This window comes from Anomaloglossus baeobatrachus, chromosome 3 (genome assembly GCF_048569485.1).
Source record: "Anomaloglossus baeobatrachus isolate aAnoBae1 chromosome 3, aAnoBae1.hap1, whole genome shotgun sequence".
Taxonomy (NCBI): Eukaryota; Metazoa; Chordata; class Amphibia; order Anura; family Aromobatidae; genus Anomaloglossus; species Anomaloglossus baeobatrachus.
The window spans coordinates 323786461-323809705 of NC_134355.1; the positions used below are offsets into that span (position 1 = coordinate 323786461).

General features: G+C 44.0%; 1 protein-coding gene across 1 annotated transcript in view; it reads left to right on the forward strand.

Annotated features, from left to right (window-relative positions):
• REV3L (REV3 like, DNA directed polymerase zeta catalytic subunit) overlaps positions 1 to 23245 on the forward strand; it is a 326132-nt gene that overhangs the window by 161286 nt on the left and 141601 nt on the right. Inside the window, exons 5-6 of the mRNA XM_075340044.1 lie at positions 16858 to 16954; positions 19697 to 19791. Coding sequence (XP_075196159.1) covers positions 16858 to 16954; positions 19697 to 19791 — 192 coding nt within the window. The remainder of the gene's footprint in view (positions 1 to 16857; positions 16955 to 19696; positions 19792 to 23245) is intronic.

The window sequence follows — 23245 nt, forward strand, 5'->3', positions numbered from 1 at the left end:
ACACACACACATCACTCACTCACACACACACATCACTCACACACATATCACTCACTCACACACGTATCACTCACTCACACACGTATCACTCACTCACACACGTATCACTCACTCACACACGTATCACTCACACACGTATCACTCACTCACACACACACATCACTCACTCACACACACACATCACTCACACACATATCACTCACTCACACACGTATCACTCACTCACACACGTATCACTCACTCACACACGTATCACTCACTCACACGTATCACTCACTCACACACACACACACTCACTCACTCACACACACGTATCACTCACTCACCACACGTATCACTCACTCACACACGTATCACTCACTCACACACGTATCACTCACTCACACACGTATCACTCACACACGTATCACTCACTCACACACGTATCACTCACTCACACACGTATCACTCACTCACACACGTATCACTCACTCACACACGTATCACTCACACACACGTATCACTCACACACACGTATCACTCACTGACACACGTATCACTCACTGACACACGTATCACTCACTCACACACGTATCACTCACTCACACACGTATCACTCACTCACACACATCACTCACTCACACACACACATCACTCACACACATATCACTCACTCACACACGTATCACTCACTCACACACGTATCACTCACACACGTATCACTCACTCACACACGTATCACTCACTCACACACGTATCACTCACTCACACACGTATCACTCACTGACACACGTATCACTCACTGACACACGTATCACTCACTGACACACGTATCACTCACTGACACACGTATCACTCACTGACACACGTATCACTCACTGACACACGTATCACTCACTGACACACACATCACTCACTCACACACATCACTCACTCACACACATCACTCACTCACACACATCACTCACTCACACACATATCACTCACACACATATCACTCACACACACATCACTCACACACACATCACTCACTCACACACGTATCACTCACTCACACGTATCACTCACTCACACGTATCACTCACTCACACGTATCACTCACTCACACGTATCACTCACTCACACACGTATCACTCACTCACACACGTATCACTCACTCACACACGTATCACTCACTCACACACGTATCACTCACACACGTATCACTCACTCACACACGTATCACTCACTGACACACGTATCACTCACTGACACACGTATCACTCACTGACACACGTATCACTCACTGACACACGTATCACTCACTGACACACGTATCACTCACTGACACACGTATCACTCACTGACACACACATCACTCACTCACACACATCACTCACTCACACACATCACTCACTCACACACATCACTCACTCACACACGTATCACTCACTCACACACGTATCACTCACTCACACACGTATCACTCACTCACACACGTATCACTCACTCACACACGTATCACTCACTCACACACGTATCACTCACTCACACACGTATCACTCACTCACACACGTATCACTCACACACGTATCACTCACACACACACATCACTCACACACACATCACTCACACACATATCACTCACTCACACACGTATCACTCACTCACACACGTATCACTCACTCACACACGTATCACTCACTCACACACGTATCACTCACTCACACACACACATCACTCACTCACACACACACATCACTCACACACATATCACTCACTCACACACGTATCACTCACTCACACACGTATCACTCACTCACACACGTATCACTCACTCACACGTATCACTCACTCACACACACACATCACTCACTCACACACACGTATCACTCACTCACACACGTATCACTCACTCACACACGTATCACTCACTCACACACGTATCACTCACTCACACACGTATCACTCACACACGTATCACTCACTCACACACGTATCACTCACTCACACACGTATCACTCACTCACACACGTCTCACTCACACACGTATCACTCACACACACGTATCACTCACTGACACACGTATCACTCACTCACACACGTATCACTCACTCACACACGTATCACTCACTCACACACGTATCACTCACTCACACACGTATCACTCACTCACACACACATCACTCACTCACACACATCACTCACTCACACACATCACTCACTCACACACATCACTCACTCACACACATATCACTCACACACATATCACTCACACACACATCACTCACACACACATCACTCACTCACACACGTATCACTCACTCACACGTATCACTCACTCACACGTATCACTCACTCACACGTATCACTCACTCACACGTATCACTCACTCACACACGTATCACTCACTCACACACGTATCACTCACTCACACACGTATCACTCACTCACACACGTATCACTCACACACGTATCACTCACTCACACACGTATCACTCACTGACACACGTATCACTCACTGACACACGTATCACTCACTGACACACGTATCACTCACTGACACACGTATCACTCACTGACACACGTATCACTCACTGACACACGTATCACTCACTGACACACGTATCACTCACTGACACACACATCACTCACTCACACACATCACTCACTCACACACATCACTCACTCACACACATCACTCACTCACACACGTATCACTCACTCACACACGTATCACTCACTCACACACGTATCACTCACTCACACACGTATCACTCACTCACACACGTATCACTCACTCACACACGTATCACTCACTCACACACGTATCACTCACTCACACACGTATCACTCACACACGTATCACTCACACACACACATCACTCACACACACATCACTCACACACATATCACTCACTCACACACGTATCACTCACTCACACACGTATCACTCACTCACACACGTATCACTCACTCACACACGTATCACTCACTCACACACACACATCACTCACTCACACACACACATCACTCACACACATATCACTCACTCACACACGTATCACTCACTCACACACGTATCACTCACTCACACACGTATCACTCACTCACACGTATCACTCACTCACACACACACATCACTCACTCACACACACGTATCACTCACTCACACACGTATCACTCACTCACACACGTATCACTCACTCACACACGTATCACTCACTCACACACGTATCACTCACACACGTATCACTCACTCACACACGTATCACTCACTCACACACGTATCACTCACTCACACACGTCTCACTCACACACGTATCACTCACACACACGTATCACTCACTGACACACGTATCACTCACTCACACACGTATCACTCACTCACACACGTATCACTCACTCACACACGTATCACTCACTCACACACGTATCACTCACTCACACACATCACTCACTCACACACACACATCACTCACACACATATCACTCACTCACACACATCACTCACTCACTCACTCACACACACATCACTCACTCACACACACATCACTCACTCACACATCACTCACACATCACTCACACACACACACACACATCACTCACACACACATCACTCACTCACACACGTATCACTCACTCACACGTATCACTCACTCACACGTATCACTCACTCACACACGTATCACTCACTCACACACGTATCACTCACTCACACACGTATCACTCACTCACACACGTATCACTCACTCACACACGTATCACTCACTCACACACGTATCACTCACTCACACACGTATCACTCACTGACACACGTATCACTCACTGACACACGTATCACTCACTGACACACGTATCACTCACTCACACACATCACTCACTCACACACATCACTCACTCACACACATCACTCACTCACACACGTATCACTCACTCACACACGTATCACTCACACACACACATCACTCACTCACACACACACATCACTCACACACGTATCACTCACTCACACACGTATCACTCACTCACACACGTATCACTCACTCACACACGTATCACTCACTCACACGTATCACTCACTCACACACACACATCACTCACACACACGTATCACTCACTCACACACGTATCACTCACTCACACACGTATCACTCACTCACACACGTATCACTCACTCACACACGTATCACTCACTCACACACGTATCACTCACTCACACACGTATCACTCACTCACACACGTATCACTCACTCACACACGTATCACTCACACACGTATCACTCACTCACACACACACATCACTCACTCACACACACACATCACTCTCACACACGTATCACTCACTCACACACGTATCACTCACTCACACACGTATCACTCACACACGTATCACTCACTCACACACGTATCACTCACTCACACACGTATCACTCACTCACACACGTATCACTCACACACGTATCACTCACTCACACACACACATCACTCACTCACACACACACATCACTCTCACACACGTATCACTCACTCACACACGTATCACTCACTCACACACGTATCACTCACACACGTATCACTCACTCACACACGTATCACTCACTCACACACGTATCACTCACTCACACACGTATCACTCACTGACACACGTATCACTCACTGACACACGTATCACTCACTGACACACGTATCACTCACTCACACACACACATCACTCACTCACACACACACATCACTCACACACATATCACTCACTCACACACGTATCACTCACTCACACACGTATCACTCACTCACACACGTATCACTCACTCACACACGTATCACTCACACACGTATCACTCACTCACACACGTATCACTCACTGACACACGTATCACTCACACACACGTATCACTCACTGACACACGTATCACTCACACACACGTATCACTCACTGACACACGTATCACTCACACACACGTATCACTCACTGACACACGTATCACTCACTCACACACATCACTCACACACATCACTCACACACATCACTCACTCACACACGTATCACTCACTCACACACACGTATCACTCACTGACACACGTATCACTCGCTCACACACATCACTCACACACATCACTCACACACATCACTCACACACATCACTCACACACATCACTCACACACATCACTCACACACATCACTCACACACACATCACTCACACACACATCACTCACACACACATCACTCACTCACACACACATCACTCACTCACACACACATCACTCACACACACATCACTCACACACACATCACTCACACACACATCACTCACTCACACACGTATCACTCACTCACACACGTATCACTCACTCACACGTATCACTCACTCACACGTATCACTCACTCACACACACACATCACTCACACACATATCACTCACTCACACACACGTATCACTCACTCACACACACGTATCACTCACTCACACACGTATCACTCACTCACACACGTATCACTCACTCACACACGTATCACTCACTCACACACGTATCACTCACTGACACACGTATCACTCACTGACACACGTATCACTCACTGACACACGTATCACTCACTGACACACGTATCACTCACTGACACACGTATCACTCACTGACACACGTATCACTCACTGACACACGTATCACTCACTGACACACGTATCACTCACTGACACACGTATCACTCACTCACACACATCACTCACTCACACACATCACTCACTCACACACATCACTCACTCACACACATCACTCACTCACACACATATCACTCACACACACATCACTCACTCACACACGTATCACTCACTCACACGTATCACTCACTCACACGTATCACTCACTCACACGTATCACTCACTCACACGTATCACTCACTCACACACGTATCACTCACTCACACACGTATCACTCACTCACACACGTATCACTCACACACGTATCACTCACTCACACACGTATCACTCACACACACATCACTCACTCACACACGTATCACTCACTCACACGTATCACTCACTCACACGTATCACTCACTCACACGTATCACTCACTCACACGTATCACTCACTCACACGTATCACTCACTCACACACGTATCACTCACTCACACACGTATCACTCACTCACACACGTATCACTCACACACGTATCACTCACTCACACACGTATCACTCACTCACACACGTATCACTCACTGACACACGTATCACTCACTGACACACGTATCACTCACTGACACACGTATCACTCACTCACACACATCACTCACTCACACACATCACTCACTCACACACATCACTCACTCACACACGTATCACTCACTCACACACGTATCACTCACTCACACACGTATCACTCACTCACACACGTATCACTCACTCACACACGTATCACTCACTCACACACGTATCACTCACTCACACACGTATCACTCACTCACACACGTATCACTCACTCACACACGTATCACTCACACACGTATCACTCACTCACACACACACACATCACTCACTCACACACACACATCACTCACACACATATCACTCACTCACACACGTATCACTCACTCACACACGTATCACTCACTCACACACGTATCACTCACTCACACACGTATCACTCACACACGTATCACTCACTCACACACACACATCACTCACTCACACACACACATCACTCACACACGTATCACTCACTCACACACGTATCACTCACTCACACACGTATCACTCACTCACACACGTATCACTCACTCACACACGTATCACTCACTCACACACGTATCACTCACACACGTATCACTCACTCACACACACACATCACTCACTCACACACACACATCACTCACACACGTATCACTCACTCACACACGTATCACTCACTCACACACGTATCACTCACTCACACACGTATCACTCACTCACACACGTATCACTCACTCACACACACACATCACTCACTCACACACACGTATCACTCACTCACACACGTATCACTCACTCACACACGTATCACTCACTCACACACGTATCACTCACTCACACACGTATCACTCACTCACACACGTATCACTCACTCACACACGTATCACTCACACACGTATCACTCACTCACACACGTATCACTCACTCACACACGTATCACTCACTCACACACGTATCACTCACTCACACACGTATCACTCACTGACACACGTATCACTCACTGACACACGTATCACTCACTGACACACGTATCACTCACTCACACACGTATCACTCACTCACACACGTATCACTCACTCACACACGTATCACTCACTCACACACGTATCACTCACTCACACACGTATCACTCACTCACACACATCACTCACTCACACACATCACTCACTCACACACACACATCACTCACACACACACATCACTCACACACACACGTATCACTCACTCACACACATCACTCACTCACACACGTATCACTCACTCACACACGTATCACTCACTCACACACGTATCACTCACTCACACACGTATCACTCACACACGTATCACTCACTCACACACACACATCACTCACACACACACACACATCACTCACACACGTATCACTCACTCACACACGTATCACTCACTCACACACGTATCACTCACTCACACACGTATCACTCACTCACACACGTATCACTCACTCACACACACACATCACTCACTCACACACACGTATCACTCACTCACACACGTATCACTCACTCACACACGTATCACTCACTCACACACGTATCACTCACTCACACACGTATCACTCACTCACACACGTATCACTCCCTCACACACGTATCACTCACTCACACACGTATCACTCACTCACACACGTATCACTCACTCACACACGTATCACTCACTGACACACGTATCACTCACTGACACACGTATCACTCACTGACACACGTATCACTCACTGACACACGTATCACTCACTGACACACGTATCACTCACTGACACACGTATCACTCACTCACACACGTATCACTCACTCACACACGTATCACTCACTCACACACATCACTCACTCACACACACACATCACTCACACACACACGTATCACTCACTCACACACATCACTCACTCACTCACACACACATCACTCACTCACACACACATCACTCACTCACACATCACTCACACACACACACATCACTCACTCACACACACATCACTCACTCACACATCACTCACACACACACACGTATCACTCACTGACACACGTATCACTCACTGACACACGTATCACTCACTCACACACATCACTCACACACATCACTCACACACATCACTCACTCACACACGTATCACTCACTCACACACACGTATCACTCACTCACACACACGTATCACTCACTGACACACGTATCACTCGCTCACACACATCACTCACACACATCACTCACACACATCACTCACACACATCACTCACACACATCACTCACACACATCACTCACACACATCACTCACACACATCACTCACACACATCACTCACACACACATCACTCACACACACATCACTCACACACACATCACTCACACACACACATCACTCACACACACATCACTCACACACACATCACTCACACACACATCACTCACACACACATCACTCACACACACATCACTCACACACACATCACTCACTCACACACGTATCACTCACTCACACACGTATCACTCACTCACACGTATCACTCACTCACACACACACATCACTCACTCACACACACATATCACTCACTCACACACACGTATCACTCACTCACACACACGTATCACTCACTCACACACGTATCACTCACTCACACACGTATCACTCACTCACACACGTATCACTCACTCACACACGTATCACTCACTCACACACGTATCACTCACTCACACACGTATCACTCACTCACACACGTATCACTCACTGACACACGTATCACTCACTGACACACGTATCACTCACTCACACATATCACTCACTGACACATATCACTCACTCACACACGTATCACTCACTCACACACGTATCACTCACTCACACACGTATCACTCACTCACACACGTATCACTCACTCACACACGTATCACTCACTCACACACGTATCACTCACTCACACACGTATCACTCACTCACACACGTATCACTCACTCACACACGTATCACTCACTCACACACGTATCACTCACTCACACACGTATCACTCACTCACACACGTATCACTCACTCACACACGTATCACTCACTCACACACGTATCACTCACTCACACACGTATCACTCACTCACACACGTATCACTCACTCACACACGTATCACTCACTCACACACGTATCACTCACTCACACACGTATCACTCACTCACACACGTATCACTCACTCACACACACACATCACTCACTCACACACACGTATCACTCACTCACACACGTATCACTCACTCACACACGTATCACTCACTCACACACGTATCACTCACTCACACACGTATCACTCACTCACACACGTATCACTCACTCACACACGTATCACTCACTCACACACGTATCACTCACTCACACACGTATCACTCACTCACACACGTATCACTCACTGACACACGTATCACTCACTCACACACGTATCACTCACTCACACACGTATCACTCACTCACACACGTATCACTCACTCACACACGTATCACTCACTCACACACGTATCACTCACTCACACACGTATCACTCACTCACACACGTATCACTCACTGACACACGTATCACTCACTCACACACGTATCACTCACTCACACACGTGTCACTCACTCACACACGTATCACTCACTCACACACGTATCACTCACTGACACACACATCACTCACTGACACACACATCACTCACTCACACACGTATCACTCACTGACACACACATCACTCACACGCATCACACACACACATCACACATATATACATATCACATCCAGTGTTACAGAATGCTTCCGGCCACAAGGAATGATGGGAGGAAGTAAAGTGTCGCAGGTCCTGTAAGCTAGCATTGTGGCAGGTCCTTAAGTCAGGATTCTTCCAGAGAGAAGAAATCTGTGTCGCTGGATGTGGTGAGTGTGTGTGTGCGCGATGCGATGTTTGTGTGTGTGAGATCAGATGTGTGCGGGGTGCGATCTGATTGTGTGTGCGATCTGATGGGTGATTTTGTGTGTGATCCAATGTTTGTGTGAGTGAGATCGGATGTGTGTGGGGTGCGATCACTGCAGGTCCTCTGCTCGGCGGCTGGCGAGTGTGATTGCGGGGTTTCCGCTGTCTATAATGAAGTGTCCAGCAGTATCTGTAACTTTTTTAGCTGCACGGATACTTCCTTATTGAACCGCGACTAGGGCTTATTTTCGGGGGAGGGTTTATATTTCAGCCTTGCTCTGAAAATGCTGCTAGGGCTTATTTTTGGAAAAACACGGTAGACGCACACAGTGCCTATGATTGGGAGCGGTTAGCTGACTTGCTGCTACTCAGGGTGGGGGGGGTGTCTGACTGCAACCATTGACAGGCGCCAGTCGGCGGGGAAAGCAGTGAATGTTCAGTAGGGTTATCGTCCCCGTAAGTGAATGATCGGCTTGGAAGCATTATACAGCCATGATGGATGCTCTGTAAGTAAAGCGTGCACTTGCACTCCTATCCATCTATCCCTTCTACCAACATTTTCAATCGCCGGATTCTGCTCCCCATAGACTTATATGGGGACCGGAACCGGTTTGAAAAACTAGATAACACGGACCCTCCCGTCCTGGTTATCTGAGAGTCCGCTCATCACTAGTTATATTGCACAGTGTTTGATATTTGTTTTATGTAGATGCTTTTTTTTTTTCTTCTAGAAATGTATTCTGCATAAAATAATATACTCATTTATCTTCCAAACCATAACAACATATCGTCTTTAGTGTATGACGTCCCTTCTAAAATGAGTTTGTAAGATATAACAAATATATAAAATAGTGCCTAAAGGATAAATAACCTGCACAAATTAAGGCTATCAATGAATGCTACAATGTCACAGGTAAAAGCTAAAGTAAAAGCATTTGATCCTTAGAGAAAATATTGCCAATGTCCTTAGTAGGGCATTCATTTAGTTATTAAGCATTCATAAGCACAACATGACAGATCTCGGTGCGTGCATGCTCTGAGAGTCAGGATCTTTTAATAAGAGGTCATATAGCAGCTGCTCCACCTCCGGGCTGCTGCCTCTCAGTGCATCTGGAAATGATTTAGCGTTCGCTCTGGTCACAGCACTGAGTCATGCTAAGCTTGATCTGAATTCTTGTTTCTATGGAGCTGTTTATCCAACTTACAGTCGGTAAGTATTCTCTGAAGGACAGGGATCCAGAAACATTTTTCCCATGCCATGCACCCGCCACTTGGTTTGCGTCTGTAAGACTGATATAGCTGCTAATCAATCCAGTGACCATCTGTTGCGCACGATCGTGCATACAAAATGTTTTTCGGTCATACAATTGATGTATTGCTGTTTCCGAGTGCACCCCCGTCAGTTTTCTCTAGAGGGCAAACATTGGGTACACATGATCATATACTAAAGCCAGCAGTTCCATAGACACATAATGGAGCAGTGCATTCAAGAGCCCCATTCTAAGTATTTGCCTCCCCACCAATCAATAATCTGACACCTATCCTGTGAATAGGGTGTAGCGTTCAGTGTTCGGAATAACCCTTTAACCCTTCACGACCAAGGACCTATATATACATCCTTGGTCGTGTATGACCCTTTAAAGATCATGTATGGACAGCACGATCTAAGGTGCTTAGGTGGGAATTGCGCTGTTCCCCGCTGCAATTGGCGGCCCAGTGACGAGATCACGGGGCACCAATGGGTTGTCATGAAGGCGCGGGTCAGTTGATGGCCCCTGTCGCTATTATGACCCTCTTCCAGTGAATACTAGCAGAACGCCTGCGATCCCACCAGTTCAGCATGTCTGCTGTTCAGAGGGATGCTGAAACACCGCTCTGATCAGCAGAAGCGATCAGAAGGTACAGGCATAAAATCCCTTAAGACGACTAGTAAAATCAATAAAAAAATGTAACCCCTCACCCCCACCCCCCAAAAAAAACAACAAAGTAGAAATTCAAATCACCTCCTTTGGCCCCATTTAAAATAATAATGATAATAATATACATGTGATAGTGCAGTGTTCAGTAATGCCCAATCTATCAAAATATAAAATCAATCTGATTGCTAAAGGGCGTGGCAAGGAAAAATCAAAACTCCAGAATTACGTTTTTTGTTTGTTTTTTTAAGCTTGTAGTAACATTGCATTAAAATGCAATAACAGTCGATTAAAACATCACATCTACACAAAAATGGTATAATTAAAAATGTTCGCTCAGGGCGCTAACCTAAGTGCAGCCCCAGATCCCGAAAAATGAGAACACTACAAGTCTCAGAAAATGCCAACAAAAACGCAATTTTTTTTTTTTGTTTTACAAATTTCTAAAAAATGTTCACAACTAAGATAAAAGTAAAACTAGACATGATTTGTATCTTCGAACTCGTACTGACCTGGGGAATCATAATGCCAGGTCAGTTTTACCATGTAGTGAACATGGTAAATAAAAAAAAAACTAAAAACAGTTGTGGAATTGCATTTTTTTTTTTTTGCAATTTCTGTGCACTTAGAATTTTTTTCCCACATTTTCCAGTGCAATATGTGGCAAAATGAATGGTGTCATTCAAAAGTACAACTCGGCCCGCAAGAAACAAGCCCTCATATGGCTATATAGGTGGAAAGATAAAAATGTTATGGCTCTTGGAAGAATAGGAGGAAAAAACGAAAATGGAAAATCATCCTGGGGTCAAGGTGTTTAATACAAAGATTGAAATAAAAAGATTAATGCATTTATATGCCATTTGTTTGTAAAGAAAAAAATGTATGCATATACTGTATACAAATTGTATACAGTGCCTTTGAAAAGTATTCATACCTCGGAAACTTTTCAACCTTTTTTCACGTTACACCCACAAACTGAAGTGTATTTTATGGGACTTTTATGTGATATACCAACACTAAGTGGCAAGTATTTGTGAAGTGTGAAGGAACTGATGCATGGTTTTCTAAATATTTAGAAATATAAATCTGAAAATTGTGACATTTGTATTCAGCTCCCTGTCGTCTGATACCTCTAAATAAAATCCTGAGTGATCAGTATTCTTCAGAAGCCACCTAATACGTTAATTGAGTCTACCTGTGTGTTATTTATTCTCAGTATAACTACAGCTGTTCTTTGAAGATCTTAGGGGTTTGTCTAAGAACATTAGGGATCAAACAGCATCATAAAAACAAGGAACACACCAGACAGGTCAGGGATAAAGTTGTGGAAAAGAGTAAAGCAGGGTTAAGTTATCATATATACTCGAGTATACGCAGAGTTTTTCAGCACATTTTTTATTCTGAAAAAGTCCCCCTCGGCTTATACTCGAGTGAGGGTCCGAATTATAAGATGCATTTTCCCCCTAAAAACTGTGGGGGAAATGGGGTGCGTCTTATTATCCAGATAAAGCTTACCAGGCCGGCGCGTTGGAGCGGGGTCAAAGGACGGAGGGTCGGCTATACTTAGGCTCTGGGCTGTTGCGGCAGTGTCGCGGCTCAGAGTATCAGTGATATTAGGGGATAAGGGGTGTTGCGGAGGACCCCATTGAACCTGCCGGCGGGCTCTGTTGAGCCAGTCGTTTTTGAGAGCTGATCTCCGCTTGCGCCGCTTCCTTGGCGATTTTTTTCTTGAAGTCTATCATGTGAACTGCCGGCAGGCTCAAGGGTGCCCTTCGCGACACCCCTGATCCCCCAGTATCACTGACCCTCCTGAGCTGCCAATACCCCTGTCCTCTGAGACCACAGCATCGATGACTCCGCCTCCTGAGCCGCCCTGGTCAGCTAATTAATATAAGACACTAGGATTATAAGACGGACCCCCATTTTAAAATTAAAAATTATTTTTTCCAATTTCCCATCTCTAAATTTGGGGTGCGTCTTATAATCCTAGCCTTATACTCGAGTTAATAAGTTTACCAAGTACTTTGTGGTAAACGTAAGTGCCTCGTCTAATACTCAGGTCGACTTATATTCGAGTATATATGGTATAAAAAAACCTCTCCCCATCTCTAAACATCACATGGAGCACTGTTTAATCCATCATTGAAAAATGGAAGGCATGTGACACAACTGCAAACTTACCAAGACAATGCTGTGCACCTTAGGCTACTTTCACACATCAGTTTTTTGGCATCAGGTACAATCCGGCGTGTGCCTGATGCAACAGATCCGGCACAGAATATGCAAAAACAGATGCGCAAGATCCTTCTTTTTTTTTTTTTTATACGGATCCGGCATACCGGATCCGTAAATAAGACTGATCCGGTGCATCCGTTTTTACATCAGTTTCGTCCGTTTTTTTGCCAGATCAGTTTTTTACAATAAATTGGAGCATGCTCAGTTTAAAAAAAACAATCCGGTAACCGAATCAGTTTTTTGCCGCATTACGCCAGATCCGTCGTCCATAGGCTTCCATTGTAAATCACGCAGGATCCGGTGCGATGCGTTTTTTTGTCAGACAAAAACGTTACAAGAGACGTTCCATCCGGTCGCCGCATTAGCCAATTACCCCGGATTCTGCAAAAGCCAAATGCAACGCAATGCCATCCAGCACAATCCGGCGCTAATACAAATCAATGGGGATAAAACGGATCCGGCTCCGTTTTTTTCCGTTTTTTTTTTTTCCAGATTGTGCCTGATGGGGAAAAAAAACGATGTGTGAAAGTAGCCTAAATTGACCTTCCATGCAGGAAGAGCACTAATGAGAGAAGCAGCCAAGAGGCTCATGGTCACTCTAGAGGAGCTGCAGAGATCCACAGCTCAGTCAGGAGAATCTTTACACAGGATAACTATTAGTGGCATACTATATAACACTAGCCTTTTTGGAAGAGTGACATGAAAGCCATTATTGAAATCTAACCATAAGAAGTGTTGTTTGTTGTTTTTAAAAAAAAAAAAAAAAACATGAAGGGGACAGAGCTAGAAGGTGTGGAAGAATGTACTTTGTTCAGATGAGAGCAGAATAGAACTTTTTGAGCTAAATGCAAAATGCTATGTGTGGCTGAAAGCTAACACTGCACATCACCGTACTAACGCCATCCTCACCATCAAACATGGTGGTAGCAGGATCATGCTGTGAGGATGCTTTTCTTCAGCAGGGACAGGGAAGCTGGTCAGAGTTGGTAGGAACATGTGCAGTCCTGGGGGAACACCTGTTAGAGGCTGCAAAAGACCTGAAACTGAGACGTACGTTCACTTTCCAGCAGGACAATGACCCTAAACATACTGCCACAGCTACAATGGAAGGGTTTAGATCAACGCATATTTGTTTGATTGGCCCTAGGAAAGTCTAGACCTAAATCCCACTGAGAATCTGTGACAAGACTTGGATTGCTGTATATCGATGCTTTCTATCGAATCTCACTGAACTACAGCTGTTTTACAAAGCAGAATGGGCAGAAATTTCAGCCTCTAGATGTGAAAGCTGGTAGAGATCTACTTTGAGGAGAGGCTGAATACAAATGCACTTCACAATTTTCAGATCTAAATTTTTAAAGTATTAAGAAAACGATGCATCAGTTATATACTTAGTGTTGGTACATCCGATAAAATCCCACTCAAATTATATTTAAATTTGTGGTCGTAGCATTAAAAAATGTGCAAAAGTTCATGTATTATAAACAGGTTTACAAGACACTTTGTGTATGTATATATGAGTGCGCTAGTGAGTTAAATATATAAACACACACACACACACACACACACACACACACACACACACACTCTCAACATTAAAATTGCAATACCAAGCAGGAAGAGTCGTGGAATTATGGAGATCAGAGTCCATAGATATGCGAATGTTAGATTGGAAGTACAATTTTTAAAACCTATTTATCCAGCATGGAGTATGAGGAAGATGCACAGAAATACCAGTATGCTTACACACCGTAGCTTGTTATCAACATGGGTATGGTTGTCTGAGGAATGCTCTTCGCCGCTGAATGCACTTGGCCATGTAAATCATCAAGATCAGCTGCTGGCAGCTCCTTGCAAATGCCAACCAAGGATGACCTAGGCACGCTCAATATGAAACAAGTCCGGAGACTCTGCAGTCCATGGTAACACGTTTAGACCACGCCAGCTGCTCACAGTAGTTTGAGCATCATGCAGCTTGGTGGTGTTGTTTAACAATGGCTGCTGGGAAGCTTTCTTTATCCTTCTTCAAGGCATTTCATGTCAGTGACCACGTGGTCGACGGACAATCTCCAGCTATCATTGTATCCAAGATAAAAACTGGACTCCTCGCTGAAGAGGATTGTCCTCCATTCCAGCCTCCATTGCCATGTTGGGAGTTGGGAGGCATTGAAATTTTATTTTACCTATTATCTGTGACATTAACTTTATAGTTTAAAGGCACAAGAATTCTGGTATTTTCACAAATAAATGTAAAATAAGTCAGTGTCATGATAAAAAAGCCACAGAATCACTGGGATCTATTGAAGCATTCCAGAGTTATAACATCATGAATTGAGACTGGTCAGAATGGTAAGATTTGGCCTGGTCAGGAAGGTGGAAGCAGGCTTCGGTGGTAAGGGGGTTAATAACTTCACTGACCGCATGTCACGACCTGCAAGTGTGAGTATTTCTGCGTGTGGCAGTAAAATCCGACACTGAATAAATAGAGATGTTTAGTAATATTTCTTAGTCCTTGTATATGCCTTTGTGTGTATATAATCACTCGTACCATTTCCTATTTTCTATTGTTTAGGAGATGGCTCACAAGATATGAAGCCACTGAAAGATACCCTCCCTGGAAGTCCATTCAGTGCTACCTTGGTGCAGTGGGAGGAAGATGAAATCCCTAGGTTTGTAAACATGATTCTTACCGTTGCTTAGTGCTATAATTGTGGCATGTAATTGTGGCTTTTAAGAAATGGTGTCGGGGATAATTACAACCCTACTAGTTGTTAATTCATTTTTAGGCTTTGTTTTCCCTTGATAATAGAACACTTCAAAGTGGCTGCTTTGACTCCGCAATGGAATTTTAGATTTTTTATTAAAGGGGTTGTCCGACTGAAACATTTCTATTACAGAAATCTAAGTTAATATTAGGGGTCTTCTGTTTCGGATCGTCATGTTTTTTTCTTCTTCTAGAGAGGAGCTACAAGGTACAGTATCCCATTGGAGGACCTGTCCTGTCCTGCACTAAACAGATCCCATTGATTGAATGTACACTGGGTAATTCTTAATTTCCCCACTGGTGGTACTACAGGGAAGCTGAACTTTTATTGCCACGATGCCCCACCGAGAAGAACCTATAGGAGATTCTAGCCAAGGACACTTTATACTCTTTTTATTACAAGTTATCCTTCTATATATACAGCAGAGAAGCTCTTTAACACCTAGTTGGACTGGAAAAGTGCATCTTTTAGAAATGATATTTCTCTGTGTATACTGTAGTATGGAAGCATTTGTGCACCATTTTAGCTCCTGATTTGGTGTCATGTGAATGCTTGTCAGTGCTCTTGCCTTTTAAATATAAATTATGGCATCAAGCAAGGATTTGATGTGCTGACAAGCTTACAAGTGATATCTTGTTAGTTTATGTAATCCTAGGTCCATCATTTGTGAGTGCTTTCGTCACCCAAAGGTCACATATTAAGTTTCACTGTTGGACAGATGCTCCCACACAGATTATTCATGCCACATCCTCGCACTCCCAGACAAAAATAAAAAGGAAATGCTAAGTGACCCTCATATCTTGCTGCTGAGAATACAGAAATAGAGTTGTTTGAATCCCCGATCTAACAAGACCTTGTTTTCGGATGTAGACAAGTGGGGCAAACCCGAACAATGGCAGTCAGTTGCCCTTATGCTAGACCTTTAGGGAAGAAGCAGGCAGCTGGTATTCTGTCTGTAATGGAGTGGCCAGCCCAGTCACCAGATATCAACCCTATAGAGGTGTTGTGGGAGCCGCTTGACCGTATGGTACACAAAGTGCCCATCAAGAAAATCCAACTTGTGGGAGGGGGGGGGAGCATGGGGTGAAATATCTCCAGATTACCCCAGCAAATTAACAGCTAGAATGCCATATAGAGTATGAGACCCACATAACCACGCTGTATACAGTATCCGACCCCACATTTTCACATATACAGTATGGGCCCTCATATAGCCACACTATTTACAATATAAGACCTACATAGTCCCTTATAGACAGCATGAGCCTCCACATACACCTCTATAGACAGTATCTACCTTCACATAGTCTCTTATATACCAGCACACTTATGAAAAAAACACAGAAAATAAAAACCACACACTCCTGTTCCCGAGTGGCATCCTCTTGCTGGTTCAAATCCGGTGTGGTCGTTAGTGGCCTATCAGAGGCAGGTGCCTAATGTCGACACTTGACAAATGGCAATGATGACACTGTCATACACCGCGTACAGTTGTCGGGTGCCAGCCTATAGGCCACTGGCCATTTTAACGATCGAGCAACAGTTACCGATAGGCCCCTCTATGTCCTGCTCGGGGGCCCACCTAGGGCCACTGGAGCGTTGTCCGTTGTGCTGGTGGGCCAGATCGATGCTGGTAACAATTTTGACTTTGTAACTTAGCTGTTAAAATGAAATTGCCATCAATAAAATACTTGTACAGACTCTTAAGTAGTAAAATCTCCATGATTGATTCCTGGCCTTAGATTGACCCCAGTCCCATGCGCTTCCTAATTTTTCTTGCTATGAGGGAGCTTGAATAGGATGGGGAAGACATGGCAACGTTTATTTATTTATTTATATGGATAAACCTGTGGGAAGAAGGAAATATCATACCCTGCATTCACAGCTAGTGGGAAAATAAGTTGTTCACAGGGTATCACAATCCTAAAACCCTCAGGGATGAGCTGCTATATGTTCAACCCTATAGCTTGGCTGCAGGCGAAATAATGCTTTACTTAGTCATCATTATCTGTACTTCATACATGGGGACATCCATTATAGCCGAACCATTCTGGCAAATAGACGAGGGCCCTGAACTGGAGACCTCACTCCATTAACACAGAGTTCTCTTGTAAGGGATTTGATCTGTTAGTCAGACAACCCTTTTAAAGGCAATCTATAGCCAGGTTTTTCCTACACCATCTAAGAGCAGCAGGATGTAGGGGCAAAGACTGTGATTCCATGTTCACTTACTGAGCTTTGTGTTTGTAGTTTTGATAAAATTGCTTCTTTATTTGCTGCAAATCTACAAGTTTGCTGTATAGCCGATTGGCAGCTTTCTGTGTATACTGTGCATAGGCAGAAAGTTGTCAATCAATGGTGGGGGTGGCTTCCTACAGAGCTCATGAATATGGATTACTACATGACAGTAGGTTTACTAGTCCTCTTGTTTTAATCTCCCTGCAGAAAAAAGTGATTTTAGCAAAACTTCAGCAAGCAGTTGCAATTACTTTCTCTTTATATTATGCAGCTCTCAGTTTGGGTAGAAAAAGCCTGATGACAGGCTCTTTAAGCCATACTGATAAGTTGGTGCTTACTGCCGTTCTTGTGCTGTGGAATTGTGCATATATTGTTCTGTTTTCTGACTACCAAGCATGTCTCTTACAGCTCTTTAATGTTAGATGGCGTAGAACCGCAAAGTACCTGTGAGTTGGAGGTGGATGCTGTTGCTGCTGATATTTTAAACCGCCAAGAAATTGAAGGTATGCAATTTTATTTATCATTTCTGTATTAAATTAGTATTTTACTTTTTTTTTTTTTGTATTAGTTTTAATAATGTAATGCCATATGTACACTATAAGATAGAATCTCTTTGGCAGCACATGGAAATCAGATCTCTTTCAGGTTGTTGTTCAGTTCTGGTATGATCTTATAGGGGTTGTCCAGGTTTTTTATGAAAGGTTGCAGTCACTGGGGAATCCTCCAGTTGCGCACAGGCCGCGGACATCAATCCATATGTGGAAAGGGGTATGCATATCACATGCTAGCGTTCACATGACTGCTCTTTCCTGCTTGGAGTGACTGCAGACTTTCGTGGTAAACCGGGACAAACTCTTTAAGGTGGCTAGACACTATCTCCCTTGACGCCTTATACAGCTGTATAATTGGTATGACTGCTCTTAATGGGGAGTAATCTGCTGACTGAAACTTTTGACAGTAGCTTTCTTTCTTGAAATTAAAAAGTTTGGGTATATTGAAAGTCAACAGCTCAATCATTTTTCCCCCTTGTTTATAATGAAGAAATACAACAGGAAAAAATAACTATTTGATACCCTGACGATTTTGCAATTTTTCCCACCTACAAAGAATGGACAAGTCTGTAATTTTTATCATAGGTATACTTCAACTTTAACAGACAGAATCCCTCCAAAAATCCAGAAAATCACATTGTATAATTTTTAAATAATTAATTAGCATTTAATTGCATGAAGTAAGCAGCCACGGACCAATCTTCAATGCTCTTACTGAGGAAGGAGGTTGTTTGCCAAAATTTCACAATACATGACCACATCCATCCTCCCTTCAATACAGTGCAGTCGTCCTGTCCCTTTTGCAGAAAAGCACCCTAAAATATGATGTTTCCACCCCCATGCTTCACGGTTGGGATGGTGTTCTTGGGGTTGTACTCCTTCTGTCTCCAAAAACGGCAACTGATGTTGATACCAAAAAGTTATATTTTGGTCTCATCTGACCACATGACCTTCTCCCATGCCTCCTCTGGATCATCCAGATGGTCATTAGCGAAATTAAAATAAGCCTGGAATGTGCTGTTGTGACCAGGGGGAATTTATGTGCCCTGCAGAATTTTAATCCATGACAGCGTAGCGTGTTACTAACAATAATCTTTGAGACTGTGGTCCCTCGTAGTTCTGGTCTGATTTACGACCTTTCTCAGAATCATCCTTACCCTATGAGGTGAGATCTTGCATGGAGCCCCTGACCATGTAAGAGTGACTGTCATCTTGTGTTTCTTCCATCTACCAATAATTACGACAACAGTTGTTGCCTTCTTTCCAAGCTGCTTGCCTATTGTCCTGTAGCCCATCCCAGCCTTGTGCAGATCGACAATTTTGTCCCAGGTGTCCTTAGACAGCTCTTCGCTGTGGTGGAGAGGTTGAAATGTGATTGATTGTCTTTTATATGGGTACCGAGTTCAAACAAGTGCAATGAATACAGGTAGTGAGTTCAGAGTAGTATGGCTTCTTAAAGAAAAAAAAATAACAGCAGGTCTGTGACAGCCAGAATTCTTGCTGGTTGCTAGGTGATCAAATACTTATTTCATGCAATAAAACACAAATTAATTGTCAAAATCATACAATGTGATTTTCTGGATTTTTGGGGGGATTCTGTCTGTCACAGGTGAAGTGTACCTACAATAAAAATGACACACCACCTCTCTCTCGGCAGTGTATCAAATACTTGTTTTGCAAGCTGCATATGATTTTGATCCAGCAGAGATCTTTGATTATCCCTCTTCTGTGACCCAGTAGTGAAATCCCACCTGAACTCGTTTCAATTGTTCACAATAGGACAGTTTTAAGGATTCATTCACATGCTTCAGATTATTCATATAGTTACTATGCATGTATCAATATGCATATAAACTGTACACCAGATATTGCCCAGGACTCCTCCCTACATTTCAGTGCTTAATTGAAATCTATTGTAAGAAAAAAATGTCAAGTATAGGCTTGATGGGGTATGCTTCCAATTTCTGTATACAATAGCTTAATAAGCAAAGAGGAGAACGGAAACTCTTGCCATTGGATGTAGCAATCCTGAAAGTCCGTATCAATCCTTTAAACAACCGTGCCACATGACAAACAATAAGAAGCGAAATCAGAAACTCCATTTGCAAAAAATGTGTTTTGCTGTGTTTTCCCCTCATCAGTGCAAAGCAGAACTGATTTTGTTATTTGAGAGACCTCTGACACTGGGTCTTGGGGCAAAAGTCTGTTCTTGTGGAGAGTAGCAACTCTGTTTAAGGAAACTTCTAGACCATGCCATTCTTTTGGAACTTTAAATATGTAAATAGTCTCTTTTTAGAGAGTGCCACCTATTGGAAGTACCAATCCTAAGTGGATATCGACCGTTTAACCCCTTCACGACCATGGACGGATATATCAGTCATGGAGTGTGTCCCGTTAAGCCCCACCCCCTGCCGCGGGCAGGCGGCGTTGATCGGCGCACACATCAGCTGTTTTCAACAGCTGACGTGTGCCTGCATGTTATGAGTGGAATCGCATTCCACCTGTAACATTAACCCCTTACATCTCACTGCCAAAGTCTGGCAGCAAGATGTATATACGCTCGGTGAAGATTTTCACTTACCTCCGCCCCCACCGGAAGTCACGTGAGTGATCACGTGACTTTCGGTGGTTGCCATCGTAGCACAGGGTCATGTGATGATGCCTGCAGCTATGACGTTTCACTTTCGTTTTCACCCGGCCCGGAGGCCAGGGAAGCAGGAAGTGACTGTATCTGCTGTTTACAGCTGTATAGCTGTGATCAGCAGATAGATAAGAGCGATCGGATTGCTGATCGCTATTGCCCCCTAGGGGGACTACTAAAATAAAAAAAAAGTGAAAAGTTTTAAAAAATAAAAATAAAAAAAACCCCTAAGTTCAAATCACCCCCCTTTCCCCCCATTGAAAATTAAAGGGTTAAAAAATAAATAAATATACACATTTGATATCGCCGCGTTCAGAAATGCCCTATCTATCAAAATATAAAATCAATTAATCTGATTGGTAAACGGCGTCGTGGCAAAAAAATTCCAAACGCCAAAATTACGATTTTTGGTCGCCGCAAGTTTTACGCAAAATGCAATAACAGGCGATCAAAACGTAGCATCTGCGCAAAAATGGTACCATTAGAAACGTCAGCTCGAGACACAAAAAATAAGCTGTCACTGAGCCATAGATCCGAAAAAATGAGAACGCTACGGGTTTCGGAAAATGGCGCAAAACGTACGCCACTTTTATTGGACAAGCTTGTGAATTTTTTTAACCCCTTAGATACAAGTAAACCTATACATGTTTGGTGTCTACAAACTCGCACCGACCTCAGGCATCACAGCTACACATCAGTTTTACCATATAGTGAACACCGTGAATAAAACATCCCAAAAACTATTGTGCCATCACACTTTTTTTG